The sequence below is a fragment of the Macrobrachium nipponense genome, chromosome 24 (genome assembly GCF_015104395.2).
Source record: "Macrobrachium nipponense isolate FS-2020 chromosome 24, ASM1510439v2, whole genome shotgun sequence".
In the NCBI taxonomy this organism is placed as follows: Eukaryota; Metazoa; Arthropoda; class Malacostraca; order Decapoda; family Palaemonidae; genus Macrobrachium; species Macrobrachium nipponense.
Window position 1 is genome coordinate 5,790,497 of NC_061091.1, and position 27,514 is coordinate 5,818,010.

The 27,514-nt window shown below is 40.7% G+C and overlaps 3 protein-coding genes across 3 annotated transcripts in view; 2 read left to right on the forward strand and 1 right to left on the reverse strand.

Annotated features, from left to right (window-relative positions):
* Positions 1-27,514, forward strand: part of LOC135205775 (trypsin alpha-3-like) — a 281,700-nt gene that overhangs the window by 159,385 nt on the left and 94,801 nt on the right. The gene's annotated exons all lie outside the window — the stretch shown is intronic.
* Positions 3,107-6,071, reverse strand: LOC135205391 (hemocyanin B chain-like). The gene is made up of 3 exons (XM_064235886.1): positions 5,914-6,071; positions 3,841-5,364; positions 3,107-3,666 (listed from the first exon to the last, which is right to left on the reverse strand). The coding sequence occupies exons 1-3, from the start codon at positions 5,957-5,959 to the stop codon at positions 3,245-3,247; spliced, it is 1,992 nt and encodes a 663-aa protein (XP_064091956.1). The 5' UTR covers positions 5,960-6,071; the 3' UTR covers positions 3,107-3,244.
* Positions 7,019-10,468, forward strand: LOC135205392 (hemocyanin B chain-like). Its single transcript, XM_064235887.1, has 3 exons — positions 7,019-7,154; positions 8,206-9,729; positions 9,904-10,468. The coding sequence occupies exons 1-3, from the start codon at positions 7,109-7,111 to the stop codon at positions 10,323-10,325; spliced, it is 1,992 nt and encodes a 663-aa protein (XP_064091957.1). The 5' UTR covers positions 7,019-7,108; the 3' UTR covers positions 10,326-10,468.

The following is a 27,514-nucleotide window of genomic DNA, read 5'->3' on the forward strand; positions in this document are numbered from 1 at the left end:
AGAATAATTGGGGTTTATGGTCAGTTTGCTTTGTGCCACCTGCCTAGTTTCCAATACTTACACCACTGCTTCAGTTTCCAGTACTTGAATGTATTGTTGATTGTGGCAGTACTCGATTTGTCGAAATCCACTTAGAACAGTGTGTGTAAGCAGCCTATTTATACAAATATTCACTGTAAAGTTCCTCTTTAGCACCCCTATTTTCTCTAATTTCTCGTGAGGCTAGTCCTCTTCCACTGCTAATTTCTTCCATTAGATGAATTTATAACACTGGAAAAGGACCTTTTCCTACTATTGCCAATAAAGATAGCTATCTTAGGTGCTAAGGCACAACACTTTAGCCTCTTTGAAATTGAGCGCTCTGTCAGTATTCGACATAAACCTGTTCTGCAGCACAAGGTGGTACTCAAGCTCTCGGCTCCTGTTCCATTCTCAGCATGGAAGAAATATCGCTGAAGTACTTTTGTCTTGAAGGTTTTTTGATCGCCCTGCATCACCTGCTGTTCTGTCTAGAAGCCGGGAAAGGGGGCAGAGATGATGATCACCAAAATTGCCAGGGTGTGAATGGCTAGGTAAAGCAGCGCAGCTATATCTGTTTAGCTTTTCAATCTATCCTTGCGCGTTAATCCCTCGCTTATGGTTTTGCCTGGAACCTGTCATTTACTGTATTGTTTCTACTTTTGCTTTCCTTACTGGCTTATCCCCGCGAAGAGAGGTGGGTGGCAGCCGTTATTGCCGGCAATTTACCTCACACAGTGCATTGTAGGCATAACTTGAGGGGTTTTTGCAGCGTCCCTTCGGCCCCTAGCTGCAACTTTTTTCATTCCCTCTACTATCCTTCCATTCATATTCGCTTTCTTCCATCTGACTTTCCACCCTCCCTAACACTTTTCTGACAGTGCAAATTCGAAGCTTTGTTCCTGTTACACCTTTCAAACCTTCTTATTGTCAGTTTCTCTTTAAGTGCTGAATGATGTCATTCTATTTTCTACCTATCCATTTTACTGGCTTATCACACTGGCAGCTTGAGTGTGATGGTTCTTTAAGTAGATGCTTGGTTTAAGATTAAGACAATAAAGTGACCTCTGACCTAAATGCCCTCAATACCCGCATGTCACCAAAACTGGAGACGACTTAGATGCTCCCATAGCCAATCTTACTCCTCCGAGATGAGATGAATTAAACGTTTCAGGGTTATTAGTCTCTGTTGAGGTGTAGACTTCACACCCATCATTCAGTTTTGAAGAGGCTGAAGTTTTGTCCCTTAACATCTGAGTTCGGTCAGTACCCCAGGAAGTATGTGACAGGACTTTAAGGACATTGATTGCTTCCAGGGGTTTTGTCTTAATACAGTTCGGATACGGAATCCAAGCTATCAAAAACCAACCCAAGTAACCTTGTTACAGTAACACACGGCATTGGCCTTTGTTTGATGACCAGATCTGGATCAGGATGAATTCCTCTTATAAGTTAAAAGTATTTGGTTGCCATTTTACTGAAAACCTTAAACCATTCATATCAGCCCACTTTACTACATTATGAGTGCAAAGCAGAAGAAAGGATTACTGAGTAAGGTTGAATCTTCCAGAAATTTAGGAACAATTGTGGTGAAAATATTACCTGCAAGAAATCAAATATTATACCCCAGGAATTCTGACTGCAGATCCAGATAAGAGACGTTACCATTTCTTCCTTTTTCCAAATAAACAACCTACGTGCTGTATTCATCCAATCAAAAGGAGCTACAGATCTTGAAGGCTCGAAGCAGACACTTATTCTTTTCTCTCAGATGAGTGATTGATATGAATTTCAAGAGATTTGTCTTGAAATGACAGCAATTATCGATTAGTCTTTATTGAAAAATAAAAAAAAGGTTATTGAAATAAAGAAGCGTCTTCAATTGATAAGGACTCTCTTGTCCCCATTTTTGTTTGTCTTTTTACCTCTCTCTCTTCAAAAGATTTGAATAATTCCGGAATTGTCTGTCTTTACAAAGAACTATGTGCCTGCTAAGGAGATCGAGCAGTTTTGTTTTATGAGATATGACTTTTCGGATCTTTCATAGCTAGCGGGGGTCGATATCTACGACTAATATTTCTTGGGGCCATTATCCTTATGATATTCACAGTCTTTGGATTATGCTTTTACGGCAATCCTCAACGGGCTTGTACTAAACACGCCGCGAAGGTGGATACATGTCAGGTTAAAACCCTTATGGGGTCACTATCTAGGGAAGATTTAACTTTTCTAATGAAACAAGCTGGCATTTTACAGCCGTTCATGCCAGATGGAAGTCATTCCTTTATTCTTTGAATATGATAGCAGACTGTTATTCCCACTATTGGTTCTTGTAGAAATTGCATGTCGAATTTTCAGTTGTTCATTGATCATCACTTCCATCCATATCCCTGTCTCGTCTGGACATAAGAGGGAAACATTGCGTATCCAAAAGCTATAAAGAAGATGAAGGTGTCCAAGAATAATTTCTCAAATACTGGGATTGGAATGCAAGCAGAGGTCTTGAGTGCCACCGTGCGTTGATGTTGATGTTCAGTGTCGATATATTAAGTAGAGCTTTTGTTTTATATATCTGAGTAAAGTTATCTTTACTAGATATAGTGGGAGAAGGACTTGTCAAAATACTAAAAATTGTGGTAATTTCATATATTAGCAATGACAGAGGACTAGGCTCATGAGTAATTAGAAATAAATGAGGTGTCAAAGAGGAACTTGATAAAGCATATTTACATAAATAGGCTGTTATCAACAATGCGCTGAGCATAGTGGAAACTGAACTAGTGGTACAAAAGCACCTGACCATAAACCTAATGGTAGAAGAAGTTCTATTCATTCATTTACATTTTAAATAACATAATCCCATTAATCTCATACGAGATGAATAAAGATATGGTTTAAAAAACTTTATCTTTGTGCTGCTAATGTTTGTGACCTGTTTTAGCTACTTTATTTGCCAATGACATGAATGCAATGGGGCTGATCATCTTTTTTTCCAGATTTGATAACTGAGTCTCAAGTACGATGCTCCATATAAGTTAATCATACAACTGAAATAAATAAATATTCATGGAAAAAGGTTATGATATAGTTATTAGGACAGAAATCTTTTATTCATTATTAATGATTTCTTGGCATGTCAAGTACAAAGTTCCTTGTAACTGATTCATGAAAGAATTTTCAAAAACCAGTCATGGATGAAAGAAAATTTAGAACCATCTGACATCACTTAATGATGGTGTTCATCGTGGTAAACCTTCACGTGAGTGAATTTGATGTTAGTGGTCTCATCGAAGACACGTCTGTCTGGGATGCTGCGGTCAAGAGGGAAGCCCATGGGACGCTTGTCGGGATAAGTTTCTCCATGAACGCCACAGAGGGCGTGAGTGCCGCCATGCTCAGGATCGCCATTAGAGTGTGTCAAATCGTGTTTGCCATCTGTGACAGCCAGCCAGAGGGAGAACTCCATGCCGTCCCTCTTACCCTTGGGCAAGAGCATCCTGTTGGGGATACCACAGGACCTCTCAAAATCGTGCATGTCAAAGCTGCCACTGTCAGCAGCATTTATGAGAGACTGGAAGCTTGGAACATCAGGGACGGTCACTGCAGATTCGGTTGACTTCCTCACAATGTGGTTATTTCCTGGAGCCACTGTCTCAAAAGAAAAATAAATTACAAATTGATAAATAAAAATCATAAGAAAAACTCATTGAAATTCAGAATGGATATCTAATACAAAAGCTTCTTCTTTGTTTGACATATTATCAAAAAAGATATTCCTGTTGTGATACTATATTCTGACTCGTAATATCAAACAGTACTCACACTTCTTCCAGAATTTGTCCATTTCAATGCAGTGCCAGTGGCCACTGGTGTAATCAAATTTCTCGCCATTGTTGTCATAATCGGGGCACAAGTAGACACGGAAAGTTCCAAGGACCTCACCGCCATTGTTGTTCTTGACATCAGCAACAAAGGAGAAGTCGTTGTGGTTCAGACGGTCGACATCAGCTTTGAGTTCGACGTCTTCGATGCCTTGTGCACTGTCTACTGCATTGCGCAGATCGAATTCATAGTGCTCAAAGTAAGTTTTTAGCTCGCCCTCAACACCAACATTTTCGATGTCAACGCCAGGGAAATCCAAGTCGTCATGAGTGTAGGGAGGAAGGCTATCCTTGTGTTCCTTAAAGATGTTGTCCATATATTTATGAAGTCTGAAGAATGTAGGATCACGGGTGGCTGTTTCAAAGTGTTCCATAACACCTGGGGGCATGTTGTATTTTCCATGGGGATCACCTTGACGACCAAGCATGACGTGAGCAGTATTATGGAGTGCACCATAATACTGAGCATTAGGACTGTACATAGAGGATTCAATAATGTCACCAAGTTTGTCAATTCCCTCGTCATTCATGATGTCGATGACTTTTCCATCCTTGTCAGTGATGTATCCATGAGATATAGCATCATGGATACGACTTTCCATGATAATCATATCACGAACTCGAGCTACGCCATCAACGTCCTCAAAGTGGATGTGGTCAGGACGGGCTGGGAATTCGCCACCATATTTGTAGATAGTGTGAGGGGCAAATCCTTCCTCAACTGGTTTCTCCCATTGAAGTTCATCTACCATGTCCAAATAGTTGGAGAGACGCTCAGAATCAAAGCGCACAGTCAGCTGATGATGTACCCAGAAGAAGAGTTCTCCCTTGCGGTCCAAGTGATGTCCGTACTTGTCTTCCCACCAGAAGGGGAAATCCATGTGCCATGTAACGTGATGTACATTCATACCAATGTCCTCTCCGAAGTAGGCCACACGTTGTTCCTTGTTCTTTTTGGTTCCAGTGAATTCCATCTCGAATTTACCTGGGGTGTTGGTCATTTTAGCTGTGTAAGCCTTCTGGATAACTTCACTGTTTGTGAACAGGTGAGGGGTAACTTCATAGAGTGGGGGGAGAACGATGCCGTGTCCAAGATCAGAGTGAATGACAGCAGTGTAAAGGGCATACACAAACTCTCCTTCATTCATGTGCTCACGCCAGTATGCAGCATTTTTAACAGCACAGTCCCAGTCCTTGCACTGCATGAATACATCGAAAAGCATCAGAGCTTCTTCCCTGTGGCGTTCATTGAAAAGGGAGAACCAGTGGTGTTGTTCCAAGAGTCTGTGGTCCTTGTATTCTTTGGCTAAGTGATGAACGGCTTCACCTCCATCCTTGTACATGGAGGTGTCTCCTTCAGGGTTGAAGGATGATGCATATCCTTTCAGGTCATCAAAATGGAGGTGATCATAGATCTTCCACAGGAGATGGTTCACATCCTGTTGTCTCTTGGCTAGAGGGACATCTGTGGAAAAGGATTTATTTACATTTAAATCAGCTCTGTACAAAAGGCCATACTTTCAAAAGTACGAATAAAATGGGGTAAATTATAAAAATCAAACAAATGAGAAGTTTGGTTATGTCAGATTGGAAAATAGGTTATTTACATTAAATTGAAAGTCTCCGATAAAGATCTTACTTATGCACACACACACACACACACACCCACAAATTTGCATGCGTGTAATAATTATGGAATTGCTTTCTAGGTATGGTTAAATATTCTTTATGGAACGTTTAACAAATAGGTATTCCAGTGCTGAAGATGTAGAAGTCAGTTTGAACTTTAAAGAAATTTTGTTGCCGTCTCATGGTAATCATATCCTCCATCTACTTTATCAACAATCAAGAATCCAAAAAGTGAAGAGAAGTCATTTTTCAAAATAACGAAAAGGAAGATTCGAAAAAGAGAAGAAAATGATAAGAGACATATATAAAAATTGCACTTGTTACAGCACTGCATGAGTCAATGACAAAGAGTTTGTTAGAGAGGACCTACAAGTTTTCTACTCACCAGCGGCAGCTAGGGCCACCAGAGCACACAAGACTAACACCTTCATTGTGTGATGTGCCCCAGCAGTGACCCTGTCTGCCTTATATACCTCTTCAGGTGCTTGCCGGCCACGACAAAGGTCGCTGCAACAGCTGATAATGTTGCGGGTGAAGCAAATCGCTTGGGGCAATTGATAGTGTTGCTAAGCAAGAAATCAGCGATTTTAGTGACTTTCTCTCTCTCTCTCTCTCTCTCTCTCTCTCTCTCTCTCTCTCTCTCTCTCTCTCTCTCTCAGCTTGGAAATCCTCGTCCCATTATTTGTGATAACTGGACTCCAAATGCTTTTTATTGATTTATTAATATACTAATCATGTAATTCATTACTCCACTTCTTAAAGTCATTAGAGAAAGAGAGAGAGGGAGAGAGGGGGGTCGCCCACTCGTTACCTCTTTTTCAGAGAAAATTAACAGCAATAGGGAAAATTCTTTGCTATGTGGCTAAAAAGTTCCAAATAATGCAGACACATAATGGAAAATTTGAGTCGTAAAATGTTTTGCATAAAAATGAATCGGCATGTTGTGTATTCCAAGGGAATTTAACAATTGAAAACGTCATGAAAGCCACCTAAAAGGAATAGAATTTCAAATATTCATTTGGAATACAGAGAAAAGGCAGCGTCAAATGTTTAAGTTACATGTGTTTTCTGTAGAGTCATAGTTACTTTATAAATTGCATATTTCACTAAAGAGTTTTTTGTATCTCTGTTCTGTGGAGACCCCTTTAGTATTTTCTCTGAAGACCCTCTCATTTTGGTCTGTGGAGATCCCTCATTAATGTCTTGTGGAAACCCCCTAATTTTGTTCTTTGGAGACCCCCTTATCATGTCTGTGGAGACCCGCTTATTATGTTCTGTGGAGACTCCTTTTTTATGTACTATGGACACCCCTTTAATATATTCTGTGGAGACCCTTTATTAAGAGAAATGACTTGTATTGAGAGAGACACAGAGAGAAACGACTTGTATTGAGAGAGAGAGACAGACAGACAGACAGACAGACTCAGATAAAGGCATGTCTGCCTTAGCAACACTGTTGGTTGCCATGAATTTTTGCTTCGCCTGCGGCATTATCAGCTGTTGCAGCGACCTTTGTCTTGGCCAGCAAGCACCTGGAGAGGTATATAAGATGAGCAGGGTCACTGCCTGGGTACATCACAATGAAGGTGTTAGTCTTGTGCGCCCTGGTGGCTCTGGCTGCCGCTGGTGAGTATAACTGACAAGTTCTCTCTTTTCTGTTGAAATATGTTGCCTATGAATGAGATTGTTTCAGATGTAGAAATGAATTTTACTTGAAGATCTAAGTATCACGATGAACGTGTTCCTAAATGTTCTCCTATTCTTATTCTCAAAGTTGTTCCTGTGCCTCTTGAATGCAAAAATAATCTAATTCGGTGTTGTGAACCCAACAGACATTCGTTTTGTTCGCGGTCAAACCTGATGCAATCATGTTCACCATCAAGTGCAATTGTTGAAATTTATTGTGATTTATTTTTTCTATTCGGCATGCAAACATGTTACCTATATCGATTGATTTATGAAACAATGAACCTGTGGATGAAAATACCAAGGCTTGCATAACCTTAGTATGATTCGGTCACTGGGAAAGAATAAAGAAAACCACATTCGTACTTCTGTAGTAAAGTGTATAAATGAAAAACAAAATTGACTCCAATATTTGATTAATATGATTGATCACGATTCATTTAAAGTTCTCAAGTATTATTCTATTCCCACGTCCTTTGGTCTCTTCTGCACATGGATGACTTTTGGCTTTAATCATATACCGACAAATGCTTTTTGGGGTAGAAGAATGAGGAAAAAATCAGGAAATGTTGAAGTTTGATGAAATATTTACGAATGATCAAGGCTTATTTATTCACTCTGCGTGTATTTAAGCTCTTAAACTTCTTTAACTCTTGGAGTCCTACTTTTCCTAAGCTGTTTATGTTCTCGCTTAATCGCTGCTCTGGATGCTTTCTATAGTATATGATTTCAAAAAGGCAATGAGATATTCAATCAAAATCGCCAAAATAGCATAAAGAAGTCTCTGCTTTATGCCTAGTTCCTCATCGCTGGATTAAATATTTACCACGGGTGAACGTGAGATCTTAAAAGAAGTCTCTTGCATAGTTTCATGCAATCATAATAGAATTTTTGCTTAGCCATATTTTCATAATTTCCCCATTTCATTCGCACTTGTTCATGATTGGTTGTTATGTATCTGCTTTTAATGGAAATCGATCCTTTTTCACAGATGTCCCTGTGGCCAAGAGACAACAGGATGTGAACCATCTCCTGTGGAAGATCTATGATCACCTCCATTTTGATGACCTGAAAGGATATGCATCATCCTTCAACCCTGAAGGAGACACCTCCATGTACAAGGATGGAGGTGAAGCCGTTCATCACTTGGCCAAAGAATACAAGGACCACAGACTCTTGGAACAACACCACTGGTTCTCCCTTTTCAATGAACGCCACAGGGAAGAAGCTCTGATGCTTTTCGATGTGTTCATGCAGTGCAAGGACTGGGACTGTGCTGTTAAAAATGCTGCATACTGGCGTGAGCACATGAATGAAGGAGAGTTTGTGTATGCCCTTTACACTGCTGTCATTCACTCTGATCTTGGACACGGCATTGTTCTCCCCCCACTCTATGAAGTTACCCCTCACTTGTTCACAAACAGTGAAGTTATCCAGAAGGCTTACACAGCTAAGATGACCAACACCCCAGGTAAATTCGAGATGGAATTCACTGGAACCAAAAAGAACAAGGAACAACGTGTGGCCTACTTCGGAGAGGACATTGGTATGAATGTACATCACGTTACATGGCACATGGATTTCCCCTTCTGGTGGGAAGACAAGTACGGACATCACTTGGACCGCAAGGGAGAACTCTTCTTCTGGGTACATCATCAGCTAACTGTGCGCTTTGATTCTGAGCGTCTCTCCAACTATTTGGACATGGTAGATGAACTTCAATGGGAGAAACCAGTTGAGGAAGGATTTGCCCCTCACACTATCTACAAATATGGTGGCGAATTCCCAGCCCGTCCTGACCACATCCACTTTGAGGACGTTGATGGCGTAGCTCGAGTTCGTGATATGATTATCATGGAAAGTCGTATCCATGATGCTATATCTCATGGATACATCACTGACAAGGATGGAAAAGTCATCGACATCATGAATGACGAGGGAATTGACAAACTTGGTGACATTATTGAATCATCTATGTACAGTCCTAATGCTCAGTATTATGGTGCACTCCATAATACTGCTCACGTCATGCTTGGTCGTCAAGGTGATCCCCATGGAAAATACAACATGCCTCCAGGTGTAATGGAACACTTTGAAACAGCCACCCGTGATCCTACATTCTTCAGACTTCATAAATATATGGACAACATCTTTAAGGAACACAAGGATAGCCTTCCTCCCTACACTCATGACGACTTGGATTTCCCTGGCGTTGACATCGAAAATGTTGGTGTTGAGGGCGAGCTAAAAACTTACTTTGAGCACTATGAATTCGATCTGCGCAATGCAGTAGACAGTGCACAAGGCATCGAAGATGTCGAACTCAAAGCTGATGTCGACCGTCTGAACCACAACGACTTCTCCTTTGTTGCTGATGTCAAGAACAACAATGGCGGTGAGGTCCTTGGAACTTTCCGTGTCTACTTGTGCCCCGATTATGACAACAATGGCGAGAAATTTGATTACACCAGTGGCCACTGGCACTGCATTGAAATGGACAAATTCTGGAAGAAGTGTGAGTACTGTTTGATATTACGTGTCAGAATATAGTATCGCAACAAGAATATCTTTTTTAATTATATCTCAAACAAAGAATAAGCTTTTGTATAAGATATCCGTTCTGAATTTCAATGTGTTTTTCTTATGATTTTTATTTCTTAATTTGTAATTTATTTTTCTTTTGAGACAGTGGCTCCAGGAAATAACCACATTGTGAGGAAGTCAACCGAATCTGCAGTGACCGTCCCTGATGTTCCAAGCTTCCAGTCTCTCATAAATGCTGCTGACAGTGGCAGCTTTGACATGCACGATTTTGAGAGGTCTTGCGGCATCCCCAACAGGATGCTCTTGCCCAAGGGTAAGAGGGACGGCATGGAATTCTCCCTCTGGCTGGCTGTCACAGATGGTAAATACGATTTGACACACTCTAATGGCGATCCTGAGCATGGCGGCACTCACGCCCTCTGTGGCGTTCATGGAGAAACTTATCCCGACAAGCGTCCCATGGGCTTCCCACTTGACCGCAGCATCCCAGACAGACGTGTCTTCGATGAGACCACAAACATCAAATTCACTCACGTGAAGGTCTACCACGATGAACACCATCATTAAGTGATGTAAAAAAATTCAGACATCCTTTCGTCTAGTGGAACTTTTGCAAAATTATGTCATTGATGTTTTAGAAGCGTTTAATGAAATTTTGCCATTTGATGTCAAAATAGTTGGGAAAGAAAATAAATTTTGCAAACCTTAAATACATTTCAAAACCTTTATGTGTCAAATTCCCCTCAAATTTTTCTTCATTTCAAATATATATATATATATATATATATATATATATATATATATATATATATATATATATATATATATGTATATATATATTATATATATATATATATATATATATATATATATATATATATATATGACTTGATCACGAAGTTTATAAAACGTGATGCTATGTATATATAAAGGCAATGCCATGGAGAAAAATGAAAAACGAAAACTGCGGAGATCTGGTCTTAATAACCCTTTACTAAAGTCAAGATTGATCAGAACAATGAGAAACAGTACAGGTAAGCATTTATGAACGAATATTACAGGATAAACAAAAGGTCCAGGCCCCCTCATAGAAACGCAAAAACACCCGTAGGCTAGATTAAAGATTTAAAAGCGGCCACCTACGTGGTCATGGGTAATTCAGTCAGAAAACAATTAATACATTTTGTTTTAGGAACAAAGTGGCATATACAAACAGACTGTACAAAATTAGCAAAATCCCAAAGGCTAGATTAAGGATTTAAGAGCGGTCAGACACACTGGTCAAAGGCAAGTTAATTCGAAAGACAATACACTTTGTATTAGTAACAACGTGAATTTACAAAAGTATTCAGAAAATGAGTGAGAAACGGACATAATATATAAATAGAGCTAGAATGAGAAAATAATGTATTGTTTTCCGACTAAATTACTCTGCTTTTAAATCGTTAATCTAACCCATGGGTGTTTTTACATTTCTTTGAAAGGGGCCTGGACCTATAGTAATGTCCGTTTGAATACGCTTATACCTACACTGTGTTTTTCTCTTTTCTGATCAGTCTCGCCTTCAGTAAAGGGTCGTTAAGACCGAAAGATCTCGGTAGTTCCCGTTTTTTTATTTTCCTCCGTGGCATTACCCTTTTTATATATGTGTGTGTGTGTGTTTCTGTCATGGCATTTAGAAATCTCAGTGGACATACATATTTCAGGGTGAGAAGCTAGCAAAACCTATTTTCTAGTCTTTGATGCTTTGGCACTACTCAGGTGCCATTTGAGAGAGAAAAAAAAAACAGTTAAAATAAGTCAAAACACTCGAACGTATGAAAATCGTATTCTGAAAAAATTGTAAGAAAGCAATAATTAAAATCTTAAAGTCCAGGAAAAAGAAGGTAGTGTTAAGAGCTGCTAAGAAGATCATGTATTACTCGTTATATGAAATGGAAGTGAACTGCTATCTAGGTATGAAGTTGGATTATTTAATCTAATCAATTTAGGGTGTTTCCCGTTGAGTTAAAGATACAGGAATTTCAGGATAGGATAATTATGATTTATTTACGAGAATGAAAATGCAAAAGATAAATAACGTGCATGTTAACCAGTGCAGAACTATTATTTTTTTTTATAAAATCTAGCATATTTATTTTGATTGTTGTCGGTGAAACAAGGCTCTATTTGACCTTTAGATTTTAGCACGTTTTAATTTACATTAAGCTTAGGAATATAATGCTTACAACTTATGCATGAGGGGAAAATCTTGCATGTGTTCCGAGTCAGCTGGAGGTCGGATCACGCCTTGTTTTATTTATACATGTTTTTATTTATCTATCAGTCTATCTACCTACGTATTTATGTAGTCCGAAGGGCATTTGAAATTTCTCCATCAACTGGATTTGAGGAGTGGACAGTTCTCGTTGTTCCATAACCTTGAAAATCAATTTCATAAAGAGACTGAAAGTCGTTAGACAAGACGTTCGTCTTCACAGGAACACTCAGAGTACCCGAGTGAGGTTCACCATCTTAGTAATACTCACGGTATTCATATAACGTGAGTATTACTAAGATTATGAATAGAGTATTACTTATATGAATAGAGCGCCTCAGTGGCATGATCGGTATGGTCTTGGCCTGCCACCTCGGTGGCCGTGACTTTGATTCTCGGGCATTCTATTGAGGTGTGAGAGATGTGTATTTCTGGTGATAGAAGTTCACTCTTGACGTGGTTCGGAAGTCACATAAAGCCGTTGGTCTCGTTGCTGAATAGCCACTGGTTGCATACAACGTAAACAAACACACCATACAAACAAAAACCGTCATATGAATATGATACACCCACAGTGAGGGTCCTTAAAATTACATTAAAAAGATACACCTTCTTAGGAGTACTCAGATTTTACTAATAAGAAAAGCCTTCACGGAATCCCCTGTAGGGAATTAGTGCCGTCAGTGCACCTCATGCGGTGTACATTAGGCATTGCTGAATGTTCTTAGCAGCGTGCCTTTGGCCCCTAGTTACTGCAACCTCTTTCATTCCTTTTACAGTACCTCCATTCATATTCCCTTTCTCCCATCCTCTTTTCCACCCTCTCCTAACAATTGCTTCATAGTGCAACTGCTTTGAGGTTTTCCTCCTGTTACACCTTTCAGATATTTTGACTGTCAATTTCTGCTTCAGCGCTGAATGGCCTTAGTTGCCCCAGCGCTTGGCATGGATGATGCCTAAAATCAAGGTGGATCTTCGGTGGAATACTTGAAATTAACGAGTTTATTATACTTTTTCTACAAATAAAGTGCAGGCTCACCAAATGAAAATGCATCCTTGTTGTGTTTACCGAACTGCGAACTGTCACCACATTTTTCTTCACAAGTGAGATGTGTGACGCAGAGAGAAAACTATTCATACAAATATCGTGTCTCCTCCTTATCTCAAACTAACCACCATAGTAGATTCACATCAACCTTGCATCTGATGTCTAGGCCCATCCGTTACGACGCTCCTGATTGGCTGTTGATAAGCCAATCACAGGGCTGGAAACTCTCAGTCTCTCGAGAGAGTTCACATAGGCAGGATGTCTATTCCACCTCCCCTGATGGATGCGTCTTTCTAAAGTATCTCTTAGGAGAGGTGGAACATACATCCTGCCTTTGTGAACTCTCTCGATAGACAGGATTTCCAACCCTGTGATTGGCTTATCAACAGTCAATTAGGAGCATCGTAAGGGGCTGGCCTAGACATCAGATGCACGGTTGATGTGAATCTACTATAGTTCCTTATGTATAAAAGAAGTTAGTGGCATTGGATTTTATCATTCGCTTATTTTCCTTGCAGTTAATTAGAGTCCGTCAGATACAGATCTGATCTCTTGCAGTTGTGTCTGTTTGTCTCTGTATGTTTGTTAGTTTTACCTTCGTCGTTGCTTTTGGTCATAGTATTACGATGCCATTTCCTTATACTACTGTTCTCTATTGAGAATACTATCTCTCTCACGAAGAGTCCAGTGGACAACGTCAAGAAAGCAAGAGGCCAACTGGATCATCGATAGAGTCAACCCTGCTTTGAACACCCCCTGAACTGCCTGCAGTTGTAGGGGGACCATGAATTTGGCTGCATATATGGAGCCCTAAAGAAGCACAAACCGAGTTACTGTATGGAGGAACCGGACAGCCAAAAGACGTGGTAATATTGCAGATGTTATTATTTCTTCTTAGAATAAAACAGAGGTACAGCCGAGCTCACGGGAATACTTAGCTTTTCCCATCATCAGAGTCACTTATCTATAGACTGATACAAAAAAAAAAAAATTGAAGAGACACAATAAGGAAGCCAAACTGATTGACTAGATCTAAAACGATTAAAACAGCTATAATCGACAACACTTTAAAATTAATAATCTAAAGTAAAAAGGAACATAAACCCCTTAATTCCAAATCAAAACTTATAACTTAATCGTTGCTCTTTTGTCGGTTTTGATTTGCTGTTAACTTAGGCTTTTATGTTCCTTTTTTATTGTGTATTTTGAAGTGTTGTCAACTATATCTGCTTTAATATTTTTAGGTATAGTCAATCTGTATAGTTCTTACTGTTTCTCTTTATTTTTGTATCATTCTATAGGTAAGTGACCCTGATGATGGAAAAGCTATGTATTCCCAGGAGCTCGGCTGTGCGTGTTTTATTGTAAGGGAATAGATAATAATATCTGCGATATTACCTCGCCTTCTGGCTATCCTGTTCCTCCTTAAATCGAAGTTTTCCAGAAACGGAAACATACTGAGTTGCTTTATACCTCATTATTAGCCAGATCCCTCCACACATACCAGGTCTTGATGGAATGCCATTTTAACACTGCGTTTTCCTAATAGTCATTTCCCTGAAGTCTCTCACAGAATTCCTGGAAGGACTGAAAGCGGCACCCCCGGAGGAGGCACTACACCCCCCGGAGGAGGCACTGCTTTGGTGGACATGTCCCTTTTCACCGACGTTGCTGTAGACGAAACGATCTAGATATTCCTGGACCGTGTCTCTACATAGCCTCTGCCCGGCCATCGACAAACACCACTGGGCATGCCCTCTGTGCCCTTCTCGAAATATGTACCGGGGAGGCCCCATGTGTCACCCACAGGGGCCACATTAACACCCACAAGGGTGGCATAGTGAAAGGTTTTCACCTTGGAGTACTCACTGCCAGTTTCTACAGAACGGTGAGTATTTTCCACTGTGAAATGTCTTCAAGGGGACATACAATGTAAGCACAAAGGGAAATGGCCTGCATTCTTTCATGCAAGTCAGTCTAGGATCACCTTTTTTACCGTCTCCCCACTACTTTTGCAACATTGCATACATCATGCTCCACATTCCATCAGATACTGTATGGGAATCACAAGATTTAGAATCAACTTTTTTGGTTAATCTTTTGTTATCTTCACCTGTGTAATGCAGATCTCTCTGTCATTTATTGTGCCTCCTGAATAATTTGGTCTTGGGTAAGGTTTGCCATCACTTACGAAGGAAAGGTCCTTAACTTTGTCTGGCGTCTTGATCAGTCAAATAATTCTTTGGTGATCAGGGAAACCCAAACCTACGTTTCCGTCATTTAACACTGTTAAATGATCACCCTGTAAAGCTTATAGCACTCTATCTAATGAATGTGAGGTTGACAAGTGTATAGCAATCGTCTGAGCAGATGAAGGACGACGTTCCTGTCAGCGGTTCAACGTGTGATTGGTGGTCCTGTACTGACAAAGTAAGACAGACTCAATCATCTCTATTGGTGTGCCTATCAGTCACCTGTCTGTCCATTATTCAGTGCATTTGTCTGCCTCTTTTTCCCCTCCTTCCAGACGGTTCAAGATGTTTCAGTCAGAATTCGAGCTCGGGTAGACCGTACTGCATTGATGTCAGCAAAACAAGGCATTACATCTGCTCTGTCTGTCCGTGTGACAGTGTCCGCTTACCTTTTTTTTATTGTTATTATGTAAGAACTCTTGCCAATAGCTTTTGAAGTGTTTATAGATACAGACTGGATATTTATGCAATGGTATCTTCATCATTCTATCACTCGCAATGCTTTTTGAGAAGAGCTGGTTTGGGGATGAGAGGTGACATGCATTACTTTTGTTGCTGTTATTATTATTATTATTATTATTATATTATTATTATTATTATTATTATTATTATTCAAAGAAACCTCATAATCACATGAGTTAATAAAATAAAATGGAAAAGTAAATCCACAATAATATGTCTGATCTTGTTACTTAAAATACAAAGCAGAAAGCTTTCGAAGACCGTGCCGAAAGCTTTCTGCTATGTATTTTAAATAACAAGATCAGACATATTATTGTGGATTTACTTTTCCATTATTATTATTTATTTTATTTTATTTTATTTTTTTTTTTTTTTTTTTTTTTTTGCTCTATCACAGTCCTCCAATTCGACTGGGTGGTATTTATAGTGTGGGGTTCCGGGTTGCATCCTGCCTCCTTAGGAGTCCATCACTTTTCTTACTATGTGTGCCGTTTCTAGGATCACACTCTTCTGCATGAGTCCTGGAGCGACTTCAGCCTCTAGTTTTTCTAGATTCCTTTTCAGGGATCTTGGGATCGTGCCTAGTGCTCCTATGATTATGGGTACGATTTCCACTGGCATATCCCATATCCATTCTTATTTCTATTTTCAGATGTTGATACTTATGCATTTTTTCCCTCTCTTTCTCTTCAACTCTGGTGTCCCATGGTATTGCGACATCAATGAGTGATACTTTCTTCTCGACTTTGTCAATCAATCTGGTCTGTTTGCAAGTATCACCCTATCCGTTCTGATACCATAGTCCCAGAGGATCTTTGCCTGATCGTTTTCTATCACTCCCTCAGGTTGGTGCTCGTACCACTTATTACTGCAAGGTAGCTGATGTTTCTTGCACAGGCTCCAGTGGAGGGCTTTTGCCACTGAATCATGCCTCTTTTTGTACTGGTTCTGTGCAAGTGCCGGGCATTCGCTTGCTATGTGGTTTATGGTTTCATTTTTCGTATTACACTTCCTACATATGGGAGAGATGTTATTACCGTCTATCGTTCTTTGAACATATCTGGTTCTTAGGGCCTGATCTTGTGCCGCTGTTATCATTCCGTCAGTTTCCTTCTTTAGCTCTCCCCTCTGTAGCCATTGCCATGTGTCATCGCTGGCTAGTTCTTTAGTCTGTCTCATGTATTGTCCGTGCATTGGTTTGTTGTGCCAGTCCTCTGTTCTGTTTGTCATTCTCCTGTCTCTGTATATTTCTGGGTCTTCGTCTACTTTTATTAGTCTTTCTTCCCATGCACTCTTTAGCCACTCGTCTTCACTGGTTTTCAGATATTGCCCCAGTGCTCTGTTCTCGATGTTGACGCAGTCCTCTATACTTAGTAGTCCTCTCCCTCCTTCCTTTCGTGTTATGTATAGTCTGTCCGTATTTACTCTTGTGTGTAGTGCTTTGTGTATTGTCATATGTTTCCTGGTTTTCTGATCTATGCTTTGGAGTTCTGCCTTCGTCCATTCCACTATTCCTGCTCTGTATCTGATTACTGGCACTGCCCATGTGTTTAGGGCTTTTATCATATATCCGGCGTTGAGTTTTGACTTGAGTATCGCCTTGAGTCTGCATATATTCTTTCCTGATCGTGTCCTTCATCTCTTGGTGTTTTATATCCCCTCCTTCCATTATTACCAGGTATTTGTATCCAGTCTCATCTATGTGTTTGATGTTGCTCCCATCTGGTAGCTTTATCCCTTCAGTTCTCGTTACTTTGCCTTTTTGTATGTTGACTAAGGCGCATTATTATTATTATTATTTTTTTTGCTCTATCACAGTCCTCCAATTCGACTGGGTGGTATTTATAGTCTGGGGTTCCGGGTTGCATCCTGCCTCCTTAGGAGTCCATCACTCTCCTTACTATGTGTGCCGTTTCTAGGATCACACTCTTCTGCATGAGTCCTGGAGCTACTTCAGCCTCTAGTTTTTCTAGATTCCTTTTCAAGGATCTTGGGATCGTGCCTAGTGCTCCTATGATTATGGGTACGATTTCCACTGGCATATCCCATATCCTTCTTATTTCTATTTTCAGATCTTGATACTTATGCATTTTTTCCCTCTCTTTCTCTTCAACTCTGGTGTCCCATGGTATTGCGACATCAATGAGTGATACTTTCTTCTTGACTTTGTCAATCAACGTCACGTCTGGTCTGTTTGCACGTATCACCCTATCTGTCCTGATACCATAGTCCCAGAGGATCTTTGCCTGATCGTTTTCTATCACTCCCTCAGGTTGGTGCTCGTACCACTTATTACTGCAAGGTAGCTGATGTTTCTTGCACAGGCTCCAGTGGAGGGCTTTTGCCGTGGAGGAGTGGGTTAGGTCGTCAATGGACTTAAGTCAAGTTAAGCAACATTGGGGCTGGCCAGTCGTTGGATGGGTGACCGCTCTCCTCGGCGTTGATTCCTTGGGAAAGGATCTTTACCATAATTTCCTCAGTCTACTCTGCTGTAAATGAGTACCTATCCCTGATGGGCTAGGGTCCAGCTATGGGTTAAATAGCAAAACTCAGCAATGATGGAAAGAAATGAAGGAATAAACGACAACGACGTAAATGGAACCTCTGGTCAACAGAGGAGCTTCGTCCGGCATCCAGGTATATTATTATTATTATTATTATTAATATTATTATTATTATTATTATTATTATTATTATTATTATTATTGTTGTTTTTGTTTTTGTTATTGTTGTTGTTGTTGTTGTTGTTGTTGTTGTAAGCCTATTTGGAAAAGCTGAAGGCTACAAGCCCGAGGGTTCCAACGGGAAAAGCTGTTCACTGTTGAAAAAAAGGAAACTGACAAGTAAAAACTATGAAAAAGAAACATGACAACAACAATAAAAGGAAGGTAAATCACGATGAGAAAAACGAACGACAGCGAAAAGTTCAATACCTAGCGAAACTGTGAAGTGAGACTCGTGTCGGCCTAATCAGCAAAGCATTTGCACCGAGTTGGAACTGAAGAAGATCATTTCCAAACAAAACTTCCAGAAACCTGTTTGGAACCGGACCTCGCAAAAGAGAAGACAACACTGCTAGAATTATCTGCTTCTTTGGTGGATGGTCTAGTCTGGGAAGGTTGAAAGGTTTAAATGAAATGTCTTGCGAAAACATAGACATGATTGAACAACGGTGTTAAAGATTGATGTGAAGATCAGGATAAGAAACTGAATTAGACTCAAGTGTTATTTTTTTCTCCATAGGCTTAGGATGGATGTAGGCCGTTGAAGACCAAACGAGAAAAGGTAATACAGATAGAATGATATTGTAACGGCAGAAAGAGCCTTTTCGAATTGCATCTCTCCCAACAGACATATGTGCAGTGGACACGGAAAGCTTCACTGGACATCAGGACCGAAAGAAATGAGCAGCCAAATTGTATTTTTTTTTTTTTTTTTTTTTTTTTTTTTTTTTGCTAGGGGGTGGGGGTTGTTGTCGCAGGATGGGGCCCGTTTAGAGACTGCACGGCGGGGTGGGTTCACAGGACCAGCAAAGGTTTTTGGAGGATTTCTCAGATGCATTAACATAGCTACAAGAAGAAAAAGGAAAGTTGCGGAGACCATGGTTGTTGATTTTTTTTATTTAAAAAAAAAAAAATTTATTTAAAAATCAGGATTGATTGATTTTTAGATTTATTTGATATTTTTATTTATTTGGTTTTCTTGATTTGTTAGATGTTTTTTCAATCCTTTTTTTCCTCAAAATGTATTTTATGATAGAATTACTATTGATTTATCTGGCCTAAAGTAGCTGGAGCACAGTTATGCTTAAGTTTTTTACTAACCTCCAAACCATATTTTTCAATTTGTTTGCTTTCATACTAAAAAAAAATAAATTTAAAAAATCATGATTTTTTTAATGAAAAAATCAATGGTTTAATCACTTGATTAAACCAGTTTGATTTCATCATTGACAACCCTGTCAGAGACCTTTTTCTTGTCTGTGATGGTCAGGCAAGATCAGTTTTTCCAGAATACTCGAAACCCCCGTTTGTTTGTTGGTCTTAGTCACCCCACCCCACCCCCCAGCCGTATCTCCTTTTATCGATGTTTGTCTCCTCCCACCCCCCCACCAACCCGAAGATAGCGAAGCAGCTTCGAGAGTCGTCTGCGTCGATCGAGGAGATAAGTCTGCCGAACAACGACAATTACAAGACCTTGAGGGTCACTTATCACCCCTCGGTAACAACGAAACCACGTATCGAGCCACCGACCTCCTCCTCCTCCTCCTCCTCCTCGAGTGCCCCGAAAGTGCTTCGCGCGGGGCATGGGCACCGTGATCTGGGTATGGCGGCAGTTACGGGGTGGAGGTGGGGGGTACCGCAAGAATCAAGTCGGTAACAGCAGGTTCCCTCTCTTCGCTGGGGCGGGTGAGAGCTTTCGGTTCCGCCAACTTCGAGGAACCCTCGCTATAGGCCTGGCCCCGAGGGCGAAGGGAAAAGAAGGGCGTGGGATATGAAGTGAGTGAGCGAGAAGAGATGCCTCTTCGAGGCCGAAGGATGATGGAGCCTGGGAACGCGGATGACTTCCGCGTCATTGCCACAGCCACTTAGCAGACGAGGAGGATTCAGGAATGGTTCCCGAACGGCGGGAATTCCAAACAGGCGTTGGAAGGGAGCGAGAAGAAAGAGAAGTCAGTCTAAAAAAGGAATCAAAGCCTGAATAGAGAAGAAGAAAGGAATGAAAATAAACGAAGCGGGTAGAATGCATTAGATACCCCCAAAACTCACGGCACCCCCCCCCCCCCCCAGCACCCTAACACCCCCCCCCCCCCCCCCCCCAAATAAAAACCAGGGAAGAGAAGTGGGCAAAAATAAGATATACGCTGAAGTATCTTGATTACATGATCGTACGAAGCGCCAGATAACGCGTCGATCAAAAAAACACTGTCCATAAAAAGGAACGCAGCTTGAGTGGAGTTTTTAAATAAGAAAACAAATTAACTTGTAGATATCTTTCCAGATACCAGTCTTATCCATATGTTGCCAAAAATCATGGTAGTGTAAGAGAGAGAGAGAGAGAGAGAGAGGCGAGATACCTTCCTTTTGCATAATAATGTAAGGATTATTGGTAAGACAGTCATTACACAAATTTATTATTATTATTATTTTTTTTTTTTTTTTGCTCTATCACAGTCCTCCAATTCGACTGGGTGGTATTTATAGTGTGGGGTTCCGGGTTGCATCCTGCCTCCTCAGGAGTCCATCACTTTTCTTACTATGAGCGCCGTTTCTAGGATCACACTCTTCTGCATGAGTCCTGGAGCTACTTCAGCCTCTAGTTTTTCTAGATTCCATTTTAGGGATCTTGGGATCGTGCCTAGTGCTCCTATGATTATGGGTACAATTTCCACTGGCATATCCCATATCCTTCTTATTTCTATTTTCAGATCTTGATACTTATCCATTTTTTTCCCTCTCTTCTCTTCAACTCTGGTGTCCCATGGTATTGCGACATCAATGAGTGATACTTTCTTCTCGACTTTGTCAATCAACGTCACGTCTGGTCTATTTGCACGTATCACCCTATCTGTTCTGATACCATAGTCCCAGAGGATCTTTGCGTGATCGTTTTCTATCACTCCCTCAGGTTGGTGCTCGTACCACTTATTACTGCAAGGTAGCTGATGTTTCTTGCACAGGCTCCAGTGGAGGACTTTTGCTACTGAATCATGCCTCTTTTTGTACTGGTTCTGTGCAAGTGCCGGGCATTCGCTTGCTATGTGGTTTATGGTTTCATTTTTCGTATTGCACTTCCTACATATGGTATGAGAGAGATGTTATTTCCGTCTGTCGTTCTTTGAACATATCTGGATCTTAGGGCCTGATCTTGTGCCGCTGTTATCATTCCGTCAGTTTCCTTCTTTAGCTCTCCCCTCTGTAGCCATTGCCATGTGTCATCGCTGACTAGTTCTTTAGTCTGTCTCATATATTGTCCGTGCATTGGTTTGTTGTACCATTCCTCTGTTCTGTTTGTCGTTCTCCTGTCTCTGTATATTTCTGGGTCTTCGTCTACTTTTATTAGTCCTTCTTCCCATGCACTCTTTAGCCACTCGTCTTCACTGGTTTTCAGATATTGCCCCAGTGCTCTGTTCTCGATGTTGACGCAGTCCTCTATACTTAGTAGTCCTCTCCCTCCTTCCTTTCGTGTTATGTATACTCTGTCCGTATTTACTCTTGGGTGTAGTGCTTTGTGTATTGTCATATGTTTCCTGGTTTTCTGATCTATGCTTTGGAGTTCTGCCTTCGTCCATTCCACAGTTCCTGCGCTGTATCTGATTACTGGCACTGCCCATGTGTTTATGGCTTTTATCATATTTCCGGCGTTGAGTTTTGACTTGAGTATCACCTTGAGTCTGTATATATTCTTTCCTGATCGTGTCCTTCATCTCTTAGTGTTTTATATCCCCTCCTTCCATTATTCCCAGGTATTTGTATCCAGTCTCATCTATGTATTTGATGTTGCTCCCATCGGGTAGCTTTATCCCTTCAGTTCTCGTTACTTTGCCTTTTTGTATGTTGACTAAGGCGCATTTTTCTATTCCAAACTCCATCCTGATGTCCCCAGATACAATCCTTACAGTCTGGATTAGGGTATCTATTTCCTTGATGCTCTTACCATACAGCTTGATGTCGTCCATGAACATCAGATGGTTGATTCTGTTGCCTCTTTTCTTGAGTTGGTACCCGGCATTCATCTTCTGTAATACTTTTGTCATGGGAATCATGGCTACTACGAAGAGTAGTGGGGACAGTGAGTCGCCCTGGAAGATCCCTCTCCTGATCACCTTAACCTGCTAGTCTTATTTCAGAGCTTGTAAGTATTGTATTCAGTTGCGCATCGTATTTTTGAGGAAGCTGATGGTGTTTTCCTCTGCCCCATATATTTTCAGGCATTCTAGTAGCCATGTGTGTGGTATCATGTCGAAGGCTTTTTTATAGTCGATCCATGCCATGCTTAGTTTGGTTTTCCTTCTCCTACTGTTCTTCATTACCATTTTGTCTATCAGGAGCTGGTCTTTTGTGCCCCTACACTTCCTTCTGCAGCCTTTCTGTTGGTGGGGGATGGTTGTCTCCTCTAGGTAGTTGTATAGCCTTTCACTGATGATACCTGTTAGTAACTTCCACATTATTGGTAGGCAGGTGATAGGCCTGTAGTTACTGGCTATATTTCCCTTACTCTTGTCTTTTTGTACTAAGGATGTTCTTCCTGTGGTCATCCATTTGGGTGCATGGTGATTTGAGATACAATGCTGGAGTTGTTCTGCTATTCGTGGGTGTAGGGCCTTATTATTATTATTGTTCAGAAGATGATACCGTCTCATATAGATCAAGACCACAGTGGCCAGTGACTTGAAATTCGGGCTAAAAAAGAATTTGGTGTTCATCAGGAAGCTGTAATGGGGATAGTGTCGTCAGTGCACCTCATGCGGTGCAATGTAGGCATTACTAGGGTCCTTTGAAGCATTTCTTTGGCCCCAAGCTGCAACCCCTTTCGTTCCTTTTTACTGTACTTCCATTCCTAGTGCCCACCCTCTCCTAACAATTGATTCATAGTGCAATTGCTTTGAGGTTTCCCTCCTGTTACGCCTTTCAAACCTTTTCACTGTCACCTTCGTAAAATTCGTGGTAACCTATCATATAATATATATATATATATATATATATATACTATATATATATATATATATATATATACACTAATTATTTGGCTATCAACATTTTTCTGTATACTCTGAATGTCAGGACTAGAATAACCCCCCACCCAAATGATAAGTCTCTCTCTCTCTCTCTCTCTCTCTCTCTCTCTCTCTCTCTCTCTCTCTCTCTCTCGCTGGGAGAGGGGGCGTAGAGATCGGAAAGTTCCATGATGTCATCATCATCCAATCCGTCCTCGTTATTGCCATCATTTTGGAGGGGTGATCTCACATCCTACGTCTTGCTGTAAGCTTCTTTGTTGTTCTCTGATGTGTGGGCGTCGGTTTTCGATCATTTTTGGACATAATTTGTTGTTGGAAATTATACGATATTCAGAATGAACAGAGGTCCCGATCGAACGAGATTTGATAGCTCGTCAAAGCAGGATCCTGTTTGTAAACATGAACACAAGTGGAGCAGAAAATAGAGTATATATGCATCTGGGGCCGTTGTGCATTCTCTTTTAAAGTTGTTTCTTAGAATCGTGAACCTCTTGACAAAGTTGGTGGTTTCAAGAACAAATTAAATGGATTTCAGGCACTGCTCAATGTGGCCACCTGGCACCTCAGCAGGATGTTTTGTGTCGCGAGCAGCTTGCCCTCGTTCCTTAAAAAAATGAGAGAGAGAGAGAGAGAGAGAGAGAGAGAGAGAGAGAGAGAGAGAGAGAGAGAGAGAGAGAGGAGTTCCTCAAAACGTAGATGGAAATTCTGTGTCGAAAAAAAAGTCAGGGTAAACATGGTCAAACAAGGTATTTCCAGGCTAATATCATGCAATGACAATCGCCTGGCAGAAAGAGAGAGAGAGAGAGAGAGAGAGAGAGAGAGAGAGAGAGAGAGAGAGAGAGAGAGAGAGAGAGAAAAGGAGTCCCTCAAAGTGTAGGTGGAAATTCTATGTCGAAAAATAGTCAGGGTAAACAAGGCCAAACAAGGTATATCCGGCCTAATATCAGAGGTGCAATGACAAATCGCTTGGCAGACGGAAAGCTACAGTAGCATCGTCTGAAAGATTGAGATCTATAGTGAGGCTGCTGACAAGCACGGTCTAGGTATATCTAGGTATACCTAGACCGCGCTGAGAAGTAGAGAGAGGACCGATGTTCCGAAAGCTTTCTAGCACAGATGGGTTAGGGGTTAAGAATCTATATATATATACTATATATATATATATAGATATATATATATATCTATATATATATATTTTAATAGTATATATAATATTATATCTATATATATATATATGCGTGTGTGTGTGTGTAGAGTGAAAAATGAAAAGAATAGGATGTCATTAGCTTCATTTGTTTCGTGCATGTTCTCAGTTGCTTAAAGAGCTATCATGAAACCTGTTCACTCTAAAATCATGCGACAGAGACTCATAATAATAATCGATAAAAATAAAAATAGAAATTTGAAAAATTAAAAATAAAACATCCAAGATTAAGTTATTCAGCGTCTCATCACTTCTCGAACTTTCGGTCTCTCCCAGTTTCTTATCTGTTATCTGTCAGAGTTACGAAGAGCGATTATCACTTGAGAGTGCTTCTCGTATCAGAAGTTCTTGCGTGTGGCCTGTTGTTGGACAGGCGTCGCGGGGATGAAGGTCATCCGAGACCCTAGAGGTCCTCTTCGTCACAAGATCAACAACATGTGGTTCTGGAATACAGAGTTGAGGCCACAAATACTGGGACCTACGAGGTCAGTCAGCGCTGGAAGAGGAAGTGGGAATATGTAGGTTTGAATGGTGTGAGACGGGAAGAATGCCTCAAAGCAGTTGCACTATGGAATAGTAATTTTTAGAAGAGGGTGGACAACAAGATGGGAGAAAGCGAATACGAACGGAGGCACAGTAAAAGGAACGAAAGGGGTTGCAGCTAGGGGCCGAAGGGATGCCGCAAAGAACCTCTAGTAATGCCTACAGTGCACCCAGTGAGACGGCACTACCCTCCTTACGTGGACAGCTACCAGCTGGTTCTGTAACTTCATCTCTATGTCTCCCCTATGGTAACAAATCGTCTCGAGAACGGATGGACGAGTTTTGGTGGAAACGCAACTTACAGTTGGGTCTAGGTGTACAGAAGACGCCAAAACCATCTTGCTCTTTATGTTTATGGCGATAGGAGCAGCTTGGCTTGGCGGAGGTTTGCTCTGTACCGTATGAACGATTAAAAAGGCAATGGTGGATTCCCGTGATTTTATCTTTGAGGTAAAAGGGATCAGTTCCGAAGTCATTGACTTTGAACTGAAGCCAAATCCGTTTGTTAGGGAATCAGACCCCCTGACAGAGTTCTCTAGCAGACCTCTTGGTTAATTAAGAAGTGTAGGTACTACTATATTCCTTCCGAAATTTGTGAGGTACCTAGCCAATCGTCTTTAATCTCCAGCGTGTCCATGAAAACGAGAGATGGAGAGAAAAAATTACAGGATGTCCATAAAGTCCCAGTACCATTCGAGCAATAAATGCTTGTAATGGTACTGGGAGTTTATGGACACCCTGTACAGTTGGGCTTTACTCTCAAGAGAATGGTAATGTCAACTGAGAATTGTGGTGGTTAATGACAGTTCGAAGTGTCAGATTATTATTATTATTATTATTATTATTATTATTATTATTATGGAACAATGCAAACGCCCGTAAATCTCCATAGCTATTGAATATTAACAAGTGAAACATGCGCCCAAGTGCTTTGCTGCATAAAAATACCAACTATGTCCGGCAGCTCTCCAGTTGCTCACCAGATGCGGTAGAGTGAGGGTGCGTCCCATGGCTCCGGAAAGCGCAGCCAGATGTACGATCCATGGCTAACTTTAGCTTTAGATAAAATGAAAGCTACCGAGGCTAGAGGGCTGCAATTTGGTGTGTTTGATGATTGGAGGGTGGGTGATTAACATACCAATTTGCAGCCCTCTAGCCTCTGTCGTTTTTTTTTTTTTAGTTCTGACGGTGGTAGCTACCACCATCGTCTGGTAGGTTAGAATAGTATAATAGCAAAAAACCAGGCTAACAAAAATATTATAATAAATAAAAGCTAAAATCGTCATTAAATAGAGCAGGCATGCCTAAGTCTGCGTTTACACCGAGCCAATCGAATTGATTCTAGTCACGAAGAATCAACACGATTCAGGATTCGTCTTGAATCACGACACGAATTTCAATGCAGCCGTTGACGCCAAGCGAGTCGGCATGATTTGAATTGACTCGACTCGCTTGAAATGAGTGTGGCGAATCAAACGAATCATGAATCGAGTCGACTCTTTGTGAATTGAATCTCAATAGAGCAGACACGAAAACCAAGAGCATTTATATTTTAAATAGTTATTTATTTACAAAATGTCCCCCATGTATACAATGACACATTCAAATCAAATATATGCAAATAGTCAGAGATCAAGTCCCGTATACCCCCGAGCACGTGGTTCTCATACCCACAAGGGGTATAGATGCCCCTTGTTACGTGACAAAAGTAACGTAGGTACCAAGCGCCTCTATAATATCAGTCATCTCCTTATCTCAGGAGCAAATTCAGTTTTTTTTTTTTTTTTTTTTTTTACCTATTACAGTAAAATTTTATCTTTATGGAAATGAGTGAGGAAAGAATTAGAAGATCATTTTTGCTTATGGGGAACGTAATTACTCTCTCTCTCCTCTCTCTCTCTCTCTCTCTCTCTCTCTCTCTCTCACACACACACACACACACACACACAATTAAGACGCTTTCTTCATTTCTGAAAAGTAAGACTTTCTCTCTCTCTCTCTCTCTCTCTCTCTCTCTCTCTTCTCTCTCTCAAGGTAAATTTTAAATATATGAAAATTGCATCATATATATTTTTAATTATTCGTGAGTCTCTCTCTCTCTCTCTCTCTCTCTCTTCCCCCTTTATCCTTCTCTTCCTTTAGTGACGTCCCCCCTTAAGCTGTCCAGCTCCTTAAACTTTATTCTGCACCCGCCTATTTTGTTTATCTTTCATTCAAGGTCTAAATTTCCTTGCTTGCATGGCTGTGACCTG

What these genes read in the sequence shown, in the direction of transcription:
- LOC135205391 (XM_064235886.1), bottom strand. Translation starts at nt 5,959, where the DNA reads ATGAAGGTGTTAGTCTTGTGTGCTCTGGTGGCCCTAGCTGCCGCTG. An exon ending in GGTGGCCCTAGCTGCCGCTG is followed by an intron (nt 5,365 to 5,913) that starts GTGAGTAGAAAA and finishes CCTTTTCCACAG; the next exon opens with ATGTCCCTCTAGCCAAGAGA. An exon ending in GGACAAATTCTGGAAGAAGT is followed by an intron (nt 3,667 to 3,840) that starts GTGAGTACTGTT and finishes CTTTTGAGACAG; the next exon opens with TGGCTCCAGGAAATAACCAC.
- LOC135205392 (XM_064235887.1), top strand. Translation starts at nt 7,109, where the DNA reads ATGAAGGTGTTAGTCTTGTGCGCCCTGGTGGCTCTGGCTGCCGCTG. An exon ending in GGTGGCTCTGGCTGCCGCTG is followed by an intron (nt 7,155 to 8,205) that starts GTGAGTATAACT and finishes CCTTTTTCACAG; the next exon opens with ATGTCCCTGTGGCCAAGAGA. An exon ending in GGACAAATTCTGGAAGAAGT is followed by an intron (nt 9,730 to 9,903) that starts GTGAGTACTGTT and finishes CTTTTGAGACAG; the next exon opens with TGGCTCCAGGAAATAACCAC.